Genomic DNA, 13,696 nt, shown 5'->3' with positions numbered 1-13,696 from the left:
CACAAGCTGGCAGAGGGTAGATTCAGACTAGACATCAGGAGGCACTACTTCACTGTCAGGGCAGCTAGGATCTGGAACCAACTTCCAAGAGAAGTGGTGCTGGCTCCTACCCTGGGGGTCTTTAAGAGGAGGCTAGAGGAACACCTTGCTGGGGTCGTTTGACCCCAGTACTCTTTCCTGCCATGGCAGGGGGTTGGATTTGATGACGATCTGCTCAGGTCCCTTCCGACTCTACCTACTACGAAACTATGAAACTATAATGCACTGCTTCTTCCGGTAAAGCGTGGGGTTTTTTTTTCCATGTCTGTCAGCAGCCTCAGTCTATTCTCCATTTAGAATGTAAACTCTTTGGGGCAGGGAGTCTCTCTCAGCATAAATTTGCACCATGTTTTGTACCACAGAGCCTCGATGCCACTTGGCATTTTTAGCTAGAATGACAAAACAATAACTGCAACCACATGTTTTCACAAATGGACTACAAAAATGAGTCTGAATTACCCTCAAGAGTATTGCAAAGCTACTTGTGGAAGTAATAGGTAGAGGAATTCAGAAAAAGTGAATAAAACTGCTTGCCAATAATCAGAGTTCTTTCAACTCACACAAGTTTTGGGACAGAACTCATTGAAAACATGGAAGGGCATCTGTTTATTAAGTTTGCAATTCAGTAGATAGAACTAAGGGAAAACATTTCAAACTCCGCATAATGTTTGACTGAATGAGTCACCCATGTGTGAATTAGTGTTTTGATTATAAATTGTCTACACTGTGGCCTGTTCAATTTCAGTGGAAAAAGGCCATTTGAAAGCATTACACTACTAATGTTCTACTAACGGAAACACTTTATTAAAATGGAGTAAAAAACAGATTATAAATTGTTGTCTGTAGCACTCACCTTCCCACCCTCATCAAATTTGCCCACGTGGCAAAACCATTCTCGGGAGCAGAACCAGGTCGGCATGATCACAGTGGGCCCATGAGAGGTAAACACCTAAGAAAAAAGGTGACAAGAAATAGCCTTAATGACAAAGAAGGATGCTCCTAACCAGTACTATTCTGACAATGAAGCTCATTTTCATTTATTCATTTATGCCTTGGTCCTGCAAAGATTTATGCTTATACTTTAAGCATACAGCTGTCTTACTTGTGGCTCCTGCACTCCCACCTGGCCACTGTTCTTCCTATCACTCTGGCTGTGGCATCATCCAGGGTCTCTGGGCATTGCTTCTGGCTTCTCTTTCCTGTGCCTGCCCCAAGGCACAGGGCAGTACATGGGAGCCTGTGAGGCAGTACAATGGGGGAGTCCACACTTGGTGAGCTGGTGGCGGGGGAAGGCACAGTGGAGTAGTGGGGGTGGTGACTGCCCCTACATGAGGTGCAGCAGGGATGGAGGCTGTACACACTTGGTGGTGGTGGGGAAGAACAAAGCTACATTTTACAGTGTATCCATGCATAAAATGGAAAACCTGTGGCAAATTCTAAGGCTTCAATATAGTACAAAATTACAAATCTAGATCTTCTATGATTTCTGTGGAAAAGGGAAAAAGTCAAACTCGGGGAAGGTAATAATATGGTTTTCTGTTAAACATAACCAGAGCAATATGCGTACACTATCAAGTTATAGAGATGTTGTGAAAAATGCTACAGTAGATGACACAAATGTGGCTATTAATTTTATATTTTTGAATTGGGACAGTTTCAATGACTAGTAGCTATACAGCCCATACATAATCACCTTTTGATATGTTAAACAATCCTGTTGTAATCCCAACTATGAAATAAACCAGACTATCCGGACTATGTAAAGTAAACTAATTCTTCTATTTTACAAGGCAAAATATCTGGCAAAGCAGGAGACTGAACATGTCCAAAAAAAGTTGGAACTTAAGAGAGCGGACAGTACCGATATCCAACTACTGGACAGAAAATTCCTCGTTCAAGCTGGTTTAAAATAACAAAAACATGTCAATCTTCAATCACTGGTGAAAATTGGCCTTATTATGAACCCCATTATAAATTGAGATTTTCAATGATGTCATGCATGCTTTCTTGAGTTTGTTTTTACTTTTTTTTTTTCAAGGCCAAATCAGTTTCAAATTCAATTGGGCAAAATCCAATAGTCAACTTCCAAAATTCAACTGAGCAGAGTTCAGTCTTCAAGCCCGTGTAGCTCTTCTACTGGGCAAGCATCCTCCCTCCCAGACTCATTGGTCTGGGGCTTTGGATACTCCCTAAATCCAGTCAGGCATCCTACATGCAAGCCCCAGGCCCAGAGGCCTTGGGGTTCATATGCCTCCTCTCTCCCTTGATCTTAGCCAAAAGACTGTTGATATCACATGTGTGATCTCAATGGATAGAGAGTGTTAAGCTACATTCAGCTGTATCAGCCTTGTATTTATATGCTTTGTGATACTTGATATCAAATGTATTTCTTATAAGTTATAATAGGGCCAGAACTGCATAATGAGTTTCACACCTGGGAGAGGCTCAAAGCCTAAACAGCTGAAGAGAGGTAATCACTGAAAATCAGCATCACATGGGTATGCCAAATAAACAGGCCCTTCCAGACAATGATGAATTTCCATTTTAAGAGAAGTGGCCCTGTGAGACTAACACCTGGCTTTTCAAGCTATTCAAAGAAGATTATATCTCAGAGTGGGTAAACTAAGTGAGAGAGAGTATCCTTGGGATATTATGTGAAAGGCTGCAAACAGTCTCCTGGTCATAATTATATCAGGAAAGACTTTTAATCTGGTAAACATGCACCTTGGCAGGGGCAGAAAATTATATGCATAGACTCCCCAAGAATTCAGTGGGTGATGTATGCATGTAAATGGCCAGATAAGAAACCACACTTAAGCTTTGTCTTGAGAGCAAATCTTGGTTTTTTGTTTTTCCAGGCATTAGAGTCCTTTAGCTAGTGGGCTGAGTAGACACTGCATTCTTGGCTTTAAGATGCAGGGTAAAAACAGGTCATTGTTCTGACATTTCCTCTTGTTTGTTTGTTTTTATATCTCCATCTTCATCTCAACACATAGTTAATGATTTCTTAAGTTTGCTCTTGTTTCTATAATAAGTCTTATCTTTTATAACCCACTATTGTCAGTGACCACTGTGATTTAAGAACACCTGACCACATAGATAGGACTCTTCCAAGGAAGGGGGCATCTATCTTTTCTAAGAGCATGACTGGACTGAACAAAGTGTGATTCTTTTAGCTGACAGGATCCCCTCTGTTAAAAGCTGGCAAGACCTAAGTGACAGAGGTAAAGATGAGGCATCACAGGTCAAGGAGGTGACCTCTGGAGCTCCTCACTCTGTTCTCAGTGGTCAAATAGCAGATGACAGAGTGGGGTTTGGAGCTGAAGGGCATCCCTGAAGGTGTGAGAACACCTCAGGAGTTTGCTTCAAAGATGAACCTGACCATATCCAGGGTCAGGACACATCACAGGCCTCTTATAAGTTCATTTCATAGTATGCAATGTAGATTCAGTAATAATATTAATCATGGGTGACTGGTGTCTCCTGTGTCTGGGGGGTATCACAGAAACTGTTGCTGGTGTCATCGGCAGGGCCAGGGCTGGCAAGCACCCACAGAAGCCACCGCTGGCATTGGGGACAGTCCGGGGGGGGGGGGGGGGGCACATGCCCCCCTGTGCCCCTACTACCAGTCACCTATGATATTAATCTATGATTAGATGAATACATTTAGTCTTCTCAGTCCTTAGTCAGGTGCCTCCTTTTTATTCTAATTTGAGTTGGGGTTCACTTAGTTCCTCTACAAGTCAACCCACTTCTCTTTGCATGGATCAGTATGGAAATAGAAGATCCAAGGATGCAAAAAATTCTTTGCAACATAATTCCATACTAGGTACTTATAAATGAGATTTTCAAAAGCATCTAAATGAATTAGGAATAAAGGAAAATCCCATGAAGGGGGCAATTTGCATCTATTTAACACGTATGTGTCTGTAGGGCTAGGAGCAGACATTGCATTTGTCCCTGGACAAGTTGTGCCTGTATTTGTCCAGGACAGCTTAGTGGAATTGGCGTGTACACACATCACCCCTTTAATCAGGTTTAGTGAGTGGCTGAATGCACTGTCAATTTTCTACCACTGATACTATGATGCAATACCAGAATAACCATTCAGATGCACTTTGCAATGTCCTAGGATAAATTATTAGGACTTCTTAGCCCATCAGCCTTTTTAGGATTTAAACAAGACATGGACATCTGAACAACTGCACTCTGTCCAAGGATAAAATTATTTATCCCAAGACCATTTGATGCCTGTTTCTATCCAGAGGCTGGAAAAGTCACTTGCTCCCTCATGCCCTGCTTTAACACAGAGTTTAGCATATAAGCCAATGGGAATAGTCAGGTATTTAAGTGCTCTAGTAAACACAGGCTCCTAAAAGTCTACACCAATACATCATACAACATGTATTTCACCACACTATAAGGAAACACCTAAGGAGACTGATTAGAAGCAAAGCTGAAGCATTTTGGCAAGCTCATGAATTTATGTATTTAGCATAAGGCAATAGAGATTATTGCATCACAGAGCATGACAACATTGTTATCTCAGGCATGCACAATATTAAATGCATATTTTAACCCAATTTACATATGCTGATTTACAGCTCTGTAAAAGCTAGCTTTTACAGAGGTATCTAACCAAAGCATTATGATTATTTCAATATCTGCATTCTTCTTTAGAGGTGAAAACAATTTTTCCATGGTTAGGTTGGGTACAGAGTTAAAACCTATATGCTGGTAATTACAGGTGTGTATTCGTTTGGGCAACAACTGATCATGATAATACAGATTCTCATACTGAGAACAATAGAAAAGGAGACCAAAGGACTTAAATAGTTATTATGCTAAAGGAAGTTGTCTGAACACAGTCACAGCAGGGAAGCTGTACAGCTACTGATCCATAACTTTTACTTTTTGTTCTCAGGTCCATAAACGCCCTGGATTCTGCTACTCCATGTTTTATTGTAGACACTGTGGTACATCCAGATGGGCATGCACATGCCTGTTGTGGTGTCTCAAAGCAGTTTGAGATATCACAAGAGGCACTCTGGGAATGAAAAAACGTTCCCTACATTGCATATTTGCAGCATGGACTCTAAATTTGATACCAGGAAATCCTGGTATAAAAAAATCCCAAAACACGCTGAAAAAAAGCAGCACATGGTACACTCCTGGAGCATGCCCTGAGGCAACCAGTGGCTGGGTCCTCCAAGAAGACACTGGCACCTGTCTAGAGTGTCTCTATGCCTGCCCCTTTCCCCTGCTGCTCCAGCATGCTGCCTCAGCGTGCTGGGGCAAATAGGAATGGGGCAAGGCTGCAGCAGTGTCTTGGACCCAGGCGCCGTTCCCAGTAAGTAGGGACGTAGGGCTGGGGGGTGGGGCTGCTTGGGTGCAGTAAGTCACCCACCTGCCTGCCCCCCTGCTCAGTGCGCAGCCTCCCTGAATCAGCAGCGGCCATCAGGCACTCAGGGTCTGCTGCTGATAGAGGCTCCCCACAGTGCGGCACAATCTCAGCCACCTGAGACCCAGCACTGCCGGTAACACACGTTGTGGGCCCAGCCTGGCACAGCCTGGGGGCATGTGCCTTCAGGCAGGGCCTCTTGCTGTCACTCAGGGTCCCAGCACTACATGCAGGTTCCATGCGTTGGGCTGGGCGAAGTCCTGACGGAGTGTGGGGCAGGAGCCAGCCTGGCCTGACACATAGCCCCTTGCATGTAGTGCCAGGACCCCGGGTGACAGCAACAGTGGCCTGATCCTGCCCAAAGGCACATGTCCCTGGGCCAGGCCTGGGCCATGTGGCACAGGCAGTACTGGGGCTCAGCTGGCCAGGGTAGCACTGCACCATGGGGGGCTCTGACACCACTGGACACTCAGCGCCCGATGGCCGTTGCTGCTGAAGCAGGGGGACTGTGCGCCATGCAGTAGGGGCTGGGCAGGTGGGAGCCTCACTCCCATGCAGTCCCCCCTACACCCACAAACACCCCCAGAATCCACCCACAAGCCCCACACCCCCAAGCCACCCCCACAAACCCCTCACCCACACATTCAACCACAAACCCAACACCACCCCAAACCCTTGCACAAGCCTCATACCCCTCCACAACCCTCACCCCCACAAACCCTCCCACCCACACCCCTTCTCCCCAAACCCCATATCTCCTGCACAACTTGCCCCAAACCAAAGTGAATGTTCAGGCAATTGTGCCAAGGCAAAATCTCCTGCACAAATTTGTGCTGCTACAAATGAACATGCCTTGTGAATGTATGAGTGCTGAAGTGCCTAAGACTTTTCTCCTATATCAAGGAATGCAAGGTGCTGTATGCTCACTCCCACAGCAGATAACACCACGGCACACTGCTTCATTAACTTTTTTGATCAGCACTGCTCCCAGCACAAACCGTGCTTGGATGCTGACTTGTTTCTTATATATATTGAGATAGATAATCATCACAATTAGCTAATGCTATTATAAACTCACATTTATAATGCATGAATTAAAACATAAACTTTATAAACAAGAAAACACTAAGAATATGGTAATACAATATAAAAGAACAAAAATCTTAGCCAAGCCAAACCCAAAAATATTCCATCTGAGTACTCTTAAAAAGCTCAAAGCTGAATATCACCTTTACATCAAAACTAAGGACAGGCTGAAACACTTTGTTTCTCAAACCCCTAAAATCAGACTTTAAGCAGACATCTTTGGTGGAGCCCCATCAGCTGTGCTGTGATATGCTGTCCCCAGTTGCCACACTTTGCCAGATTTAGGGTGTGTCTGGGGAAACCAGTGTTGGGGAGTGGGGATACTGTGTGCATCTGCAAGCAGTGTGGGAGGATTTCCCCACACTTGTACAGGAGCTTGCAAGCACCCATGGATTCCCCTGCACAATGGGCCACATATCTACTAGAAGGAAACACCCTGGAGGGACAAGTCTGGGTATATGAGGAAAATGAAGCAGGTGCTCTGAAGGCCTATAGGGCCCGATCCCACACAGGAATTCCTAGGGTGTATTTGACTGAGCCTCTCAAGCCTGCAGAGGCCCTGCCCTGGGCCACCTGCAAGGCATGGGCAGCTTTGTGTTCCCTGTGTTCTTCTGCCATAAAGAAACAGATGAGGAATGCAATAAAGTGGCCCAATGTATTACCAACTTCTGTCATGGTTACAAATCTGAGCACTTGTGGTATGATAGAAGGTAAAGACTTCTGTTTGCTTTCACATTGTGCCGCCATAACATTTTTTATGGCGGCACAAAGTGACATCTGTTTCCACCCATAGCGTAAGAATTTCAAAGAAAAGAGTAGAGTGGATGCTTTCTTTATTACAACATGCTATTACCAGAATCAAATAATTTCTGATTGATGTATCTGCTTAAAAAAAATGTCAAAGCTAATAAACAAAACTCAATGAAACAAGTCACTGGCCTAAAACAGATAAGTCACTTTTCATCCTCAATAGTTTGATCTATTCTGGCAGTTATTATTACTAGAAAAGGGTGGCTCTATGATGAAAAAAGACATCTAAAGTAAATATTTTAATGCAATCCTTAAAAATATCTAAGGCCAAATATGAAAATATGAGAATGTTCCATATATTTGCCTCCTTCTGATAGGATCTTTATTGTGCTGATATATAGTACCATGGCAACTCATCATCAAACATTTACACATGGGTAATGCAATACTCCCATTCTTGGATATACATTTATTAATTAAGGAATGTTCAGAACCTTGCAAGATCAAAATCAGATTCTCTGTGCTACCCATCTGCCTTTGACAAAGCTAGCATCCACAAAAATCAATGGTTGAGGAGGCAAAATAGACAAGTACAGGTGTTGGAAACCTATGGCCTGTGGGCCACAGCCAGTCCACAATGGTCTGGCATGGGATATTAATGGCATGCCATGCCATGCCATGTCTGTCCTTACACTTGCTGCAGGGGGGTTGGGGATCAACACAGTCACAGATTTGCAGTGGGTGACTGGAGTTGGGTCACGAAGGGCAGCCCAAGCCAGCAAAAGGTTGTCGACTTCTGGACTAGTGGATAGGGCACTGGACTGGGACTGAGGGGAGCCAATGATTTGCTGGGTGATCTCAAGCTACTCACTTTCCACTTCTGCTTCTATTTCCCCATCTGTAAAACTGGGATAAGCATACATCTTTGCAAAGCCTTTTGAAAGTTATATGCAAAAAACATTCTGTATAAGAAGGAGGCATTAGTAGATTAATTTAATAATATTGTATAAAGAGGAAAGGTTAGTGTGTCTATAAAGCATCTATTTTGGATCAGTTGTTTGGATACGACTATAAAATCAAAGTGCGGCAGTGCACAATTTCAAGTTTCTTCATGTAGCAACTTCTTTATCTATGGGAGACTGCAATCTGCCTGATAGGACAATTGAGGCAGAGCTGGATACCTTACCTTTCCACTCTGTTTAAGTTCAGAATGTACTTTTTAATGAATAATTTTGAAAGGAATAATCCCGTTTTCCTCTCTCAAATCTATGAACCAGTTCCACACACTAAAGTACCTTCCAAATTAAGAAGTACCCTAGAGTTAACTGCACATATCAAGGAAGCGCTGCAGAGCAGGGGAGACAGAATTCAGACCAGTGATAGGGGCACAGAGTACGACACCTGGCATCAGACTGAAGGGTTTCCTTCAAGAATAATTGAAGCAAAGGATAGGAGAGAGAGAAGGGCACATCAGGTGGGAATCAAGGAGTAAGAGGAGGGATGAGATCAGGCTTTTAGTAGGCCAGGATGTTCCATCTGCAAACACTGGCCACAATAAGCACAGCTGGATGGAAAGAAAGCCACTTAAAGCCTACGTAAAACGTAATGGTTACATCAGTATTTCTCAAAGTTTTGAAGACTCAGGCTGCTTCAGCAAAATGGAAGCTATTTTATAAATCCGTTTTGCACTGTAAAAGAATTCATGTGTCCTCTGCAGCCCATGCTTTGGAAATGCAGAGCTATGGTTTGGTTCAGAAAGACAGAGGTCTATGACTTGCTCTATATTTCTTCTGATCCGTTTTGTCTATCCTCTGTCACTGTATTTGCAAAAACACTAAAAGGCTTGAGGAATGAGATCTAATGGAATCTGCAATAAAAACTAGCAAAAGATGTGGTCAAGGTTTTATTGCCAAAGGACTTTAAACTGCCATGGTTGTTACAAGAGACACACAAACAAGAAACACTCACCATAATCAGAAAGTTAGCACAAGAAATCCACAAGAACTGGGTTTGGCCTTCTTGGAAACTTCCACTACTTTCCCTTCCTTCTGCATAGCAAGTTTCCTGCAGTCTCACAGAGGTTTCAGTCCACAGTCATCATTAGTTAATAAATCCTCTACACCTGGGTGAGATCTAGGCAGAGCGGTTAACCCTTATGTGCAGGAAAGCAAGTTGGGGCTCTGTAATCTTTTTAAAAAATTGTCTTGTTAGATTAATGCTCTTCCACTTTTAAAGTTACTGGTATTAATAGTGCATTGGAGCCTCTCTGAATTACTTAAACATAAACAGGTTAAGAAAAACATATAGTAATTTGGCAAAAACAGTGACAGAGACTCATTGTGAATTAGGGCATAGTCCTGGCCTAAACATTATAACTTATCTTCTATACATGATTGTCTTAATTTGTTTGTCATCCAGGTGGTCTCAAAGGTACATACATATGTATTGCTCTGTTGTTCGCTGCTAAAATGAGTACCTGGATATCAATGGTGAAAATTCTGAACACCTACAGTAGCGTACGTTGCACATTATGCTTTTTGATTTCTAAAGAAACAAAAATTAGCGCAGTTGATCAAGACGTCTTTGTACTGCTGACAATTAAAGTGTGCATACATTTTTGAGTTACATTGTATACACTTCCAAATGGAAAATGCCATTATTGTGATCTATAGGCCACATCCTTGATGCCCCTGCTCTAAATCACTATAGAGAATGGTAGGCCAAAAGTGTGAGGGTTTGAATCGTCTAAGACCAGATGTAAAAAACAGGTCACGCAATATTTGGATTGCCTCAGAACTGTCAACGCCACCACACATGATGTATGCTTCAGGTGATGTCAGTGAGAAGAAACATAAGCTGACACCGTGAGTGGTGTTCATCTGTTTACAATGAACATCAGTCTATGGAGAGGATTATTTCCTGAACCAGTGGATCAAAATCAAAAAAGGAAGGTGCCAAAAGAATACATGCGACTGGCAAGATACTTTATCATCTACTGTATCCTGTAGAAGCCAGACAGGAAACAGTAATAGTTCATAAGGTCACGCAAACAAGATGTTTAACCGCCACCTCTGCTTATGGTGCAGTTTGTGTGAAAAATATATACAAGCTAAAATGATCTTCTCTAAAATGATCTTCTCTGTTTCAGACAAGTCACATCCAATGTCAAAATTAAAACAATGATTGTACTAAAGGTAAGACTGACGACTAGCAAATTACTTTCTACAGCTCATTTAAAAACAAACAAAACGGGCAACTTATATGTTGTATGAAAGTACAAGAAAACTGCATATTTTTCAGGTCATCCCCTTAACAATACAGTACATAATGATTTCAGTGCTGAAGCCGGTCCAATACCTGCAAGCTGCTAAATGGATCCCAGAAACTGCAGTGTCTCCTCAGCTCACGATTAATGAGCCTTTCACTCCTGAAGAAGTCAGCAGTAGGTGTTGGTGTTCAACTTCCAGCATCAGGCCCTAAAGGCTTTCTCGAATATACAGAGAGCTCCCAGCCTTCTCTGGCATCAGCATCTCTCAGGACCAGGCCTATCTATGCCCAACTGCTCTTGTTCTGTTAATTTTGCTGCTCTTACCTGTTACCTCTTACAATTTATCTACTTAATCTTCTTACACTGCCTCTTGATAATAACTTAATTTTCTGTTGCCTAGAAAAAAATGTCTCTAGAATAATTTTTTCAGGTGAAAGAAGCCTGAGACTAAGGTTTAGCTACTCAAATTGTGCATTGAGGTACACCTGTATCCGGCAGCTGGGGTGTGGAGTGTAGGCTTCACAACTGGGGGCCAGACAAGATGACCTTGTGAGGTCCCTTCCAGCCCTATGCTCCTATGATTCTAGATGTAAACCCAAGTCTCCAGAACTAAGAGCCTGGTGTATTTGCTGGTTGAAGCAGAGCATTAGCTCCTTAAAGCAGTAGAGAAGATAATTGAGCTGGTCTCAGAAGCTTAAAAGCAGGCCCTGGAAGGTGTTTGAGCACTACCGGGCCTTTGTAATTCCCAGGTTGTAGGCAGCCTTGTCATGCTTGCAGCCAAACAGTGAGGGTGAAAGGGGTGCCTGGGAGTTTCCTGCCATTACAAGGGCTGATCAGCAGTCTGTGACCCTGAATCAGTCCATGACCCCCAGTCAGTCTCTGCTGCCACCACTCTGATGTATGGACAGGGCTACTTGTAAGACACCTTGGGGAAGAAAGGGTTAACCAGACAGTTTCTGCCCTGCTGCTACAGCCCTGTCCCTGCTGTGGGCTGTGTGCTGTGGCAGGTGCTCCTTGGTCCCAGGCTACCCACATGTCCTTTAAAGTTCCCAGTGGGCGAGCAGCTGAGGACCAGGGAGTGCTCACCTGCTGGGAACTTTAAAAGGTGCACAAGTAGCTCAGGAGCGGGGAGTGCCTGCCTAGCAGTTCTCCTTGGTCCTGGGTGTTTGTGGTCATGGAGATCTGTAAAGATAATCAGGCTGGAAAGAGAAGAACTAAAGCTAAAAACAGACCATAGATTTCTCCTTGGACAAGCATTTAGGGTGCAGCCAGAAGTGCAGCTCCCACCTGTAACTCAGAACCTTTTCTGCAAAGTGCTCTGAGTTACAACATTACCCCGAACCAAACAGAAGTTCATGCTGGTTCCAAGGGGAGGGGAATCTTGCTGGGGGCTGGGAGCCTGCAGCCAGGTTCCCACAGCAATGACCAGGGGCTCTGCCAGTGCTCACTTTCTACAATCGGAGGGGGAAGGCAGCAGAGGGAGCTTGTTTTTGGGCCTCCCCAGCTAGTGCTGAAGGGTGGGTGAATTTGAGCCCCCCACCTCAGGGGGGCTGAAAAACCTCAGAATTAACTCCCTCTGCTTCCTTGTCCCCTTCTTTCTGAAAACAACGACAGGCTGGGAGCTCCGAAGACACAAGTTACAGAAAGCTTTACATTTTCAAACATCTTTATCTGATACCTTGTGCAACGTGGAGTCAGATTTTCACCCAATCGGCCATTTTTGAAGCTGTCTGTAGCCGTGCACTTGTGTTTGGTCATGGCTATAGACTGCTTTCTGTGGCCAGATCGGGTGAAAATTGTCACTTCTTTGTGCACCTTTGTTCTGGGATCCTACAGAGTACAAGCCCATTGCCCCACCCTAAGAACCCATGAAGTCCCTGTGAAGTACTGACATAACCCTTTTTTCCTGGCACAACTGGGGCTAATTCCAGTTGACTGCCATTCAAGCTGCATATGTTAACAACTGTCCCATGCCTGTTTTGATGGGAGTTAAAGCCTGGGACAATCAGCCCCAGATAAACTGGCTGTCTGTTTTTAGCCTAAGCCAGTGCTTCTCAACCCGTGATATGCGTACCCCTAGAGGTACGTGAGACGGGGGCAGGGGGTATGCGGGTGTTGCATTTTGAGTTTGGGCCACCCTCCCGCCGGGCGCGTTGGAGGTGTCTTTGCCTGCTCGGGCCAGAAGTTCTGGCCGCTGCCCCTCCTGCTGCATCCAGTGCGCTGGGCATCAGTGTGCTGGGGGACAGGGAGGGGGCCCCATGCAAGCTGCTTTGCCCCAGGCCATCTGCGAGGAAAATGTGGGAGTTGGCTCGTGGTGGCAAAACTGGAAGTGCCATGGTAGGGACTTCCGGTTTTGCTTTTGCCACGTCAATTGGCAGGTGGTATGTAAGGTACCAAAGGTTGAGAAGCACTGTCTTAGGGGATAGCAACAAACTTCCTTTTTGGGCCTGCCTGCTCAGGGCAGCACCGTCCCCCATGGAATAGTGGAAAACATGGCTTGGCAAGCACTACTCCTTCCATGGAACTGTGTTTCTCAGGTACAATCTGGTCCCATAACTCCAGTTCAATTTGACAGACATAGTATTGAGCAAAGTAAGACATTAAGGGCTTCCCATTAAAAAGGCTGTCTGTTAGAATTTATAAAAGATCTTACTGAAATAAAAAGGAGGGCACTCTTTAGTATTCATTAACGCTGTATGTGGATCTCTAAAGAGTGGGGTGTTTCTATACTGAATGGCTATTTCACTCTATGGGCTTATCTGGATGGCAGCTACTACTCACTTAGGGAATGAAAGAAGAGGCCCTAATAGCTGTCTATACTCAGACACAGAAGGATCTGGGCTTGTGAGGAAAACTGAAATTGGTTCTGATGTGTTCCTGTAACCTGGAAGGAAATACTTGTTTACTTAGCTTGTGGTGAAGCATGAGATTAAACAAGGCAATGTAAGTAGGTTATATGTTGTTTTAAACCCCCTTTTTTCTCTAATGCTTTGTTCTACCTGCAAAAGGAAAAGATGCTATTTTAGGAAGGATTATGGTCAGTCCCTGATCACAGGATCCCAAAGAGAGGATACACAGATCCCCAAACTTCAGCTGGAAATAGGGTTTGGTACATATTGGACAGTGCACCTTAGCTCTGGGCCAAGAGTTGA

General features: G+C 44.1%; 1 protein-coding gene across 5 annotated transcripts in view; it reads right to left on the bottom strand.

Annotated features, from left to right (window-relative positions):
• B3GNTL1 (UDP-GlcNAc:betaGal beta-1,3-N-acetylglucosaminyltransferase like 1) overlaps positions 1-13,696 on the bottom strand; it is a 353,034-nt gene that overhangs the window by 77,590 nt on the left and 261,748 nt on the right. For all 5 annotated transcript variants that reach the window (XM_025210189.1, XM_025210188.1, XM_025210191.1 and 2 more), the window contains one exon: positions 893-988. In XM_025210189.1, the coding sequence (XP_025065974.1) occupies positions 893-988 (96 nt within the window). The remainder of the gene's footprint in view (positions 1-892; positions 989-13,696) is intronic.

The sequence above is a fragment of the Alligator sinensis genome, unplaced genomic scaffold (assembly GCF_000455745.1).
Source record: "Alligator sinensis unplaced genomic scaffold, ASM45574v1 scaffold694_1, whole genome shotgun sequence".
In the NCBI taxonomy this organism is placed as follows: domain Eukaryota; kingdom Metazoa; phylum Chordata; order Crocodylia; family Alligatoridae; genus Alligator; species Alligator sinensis.
This window is presented reverse-complemented; position numbering and strand designations above follow the sequence as displayed.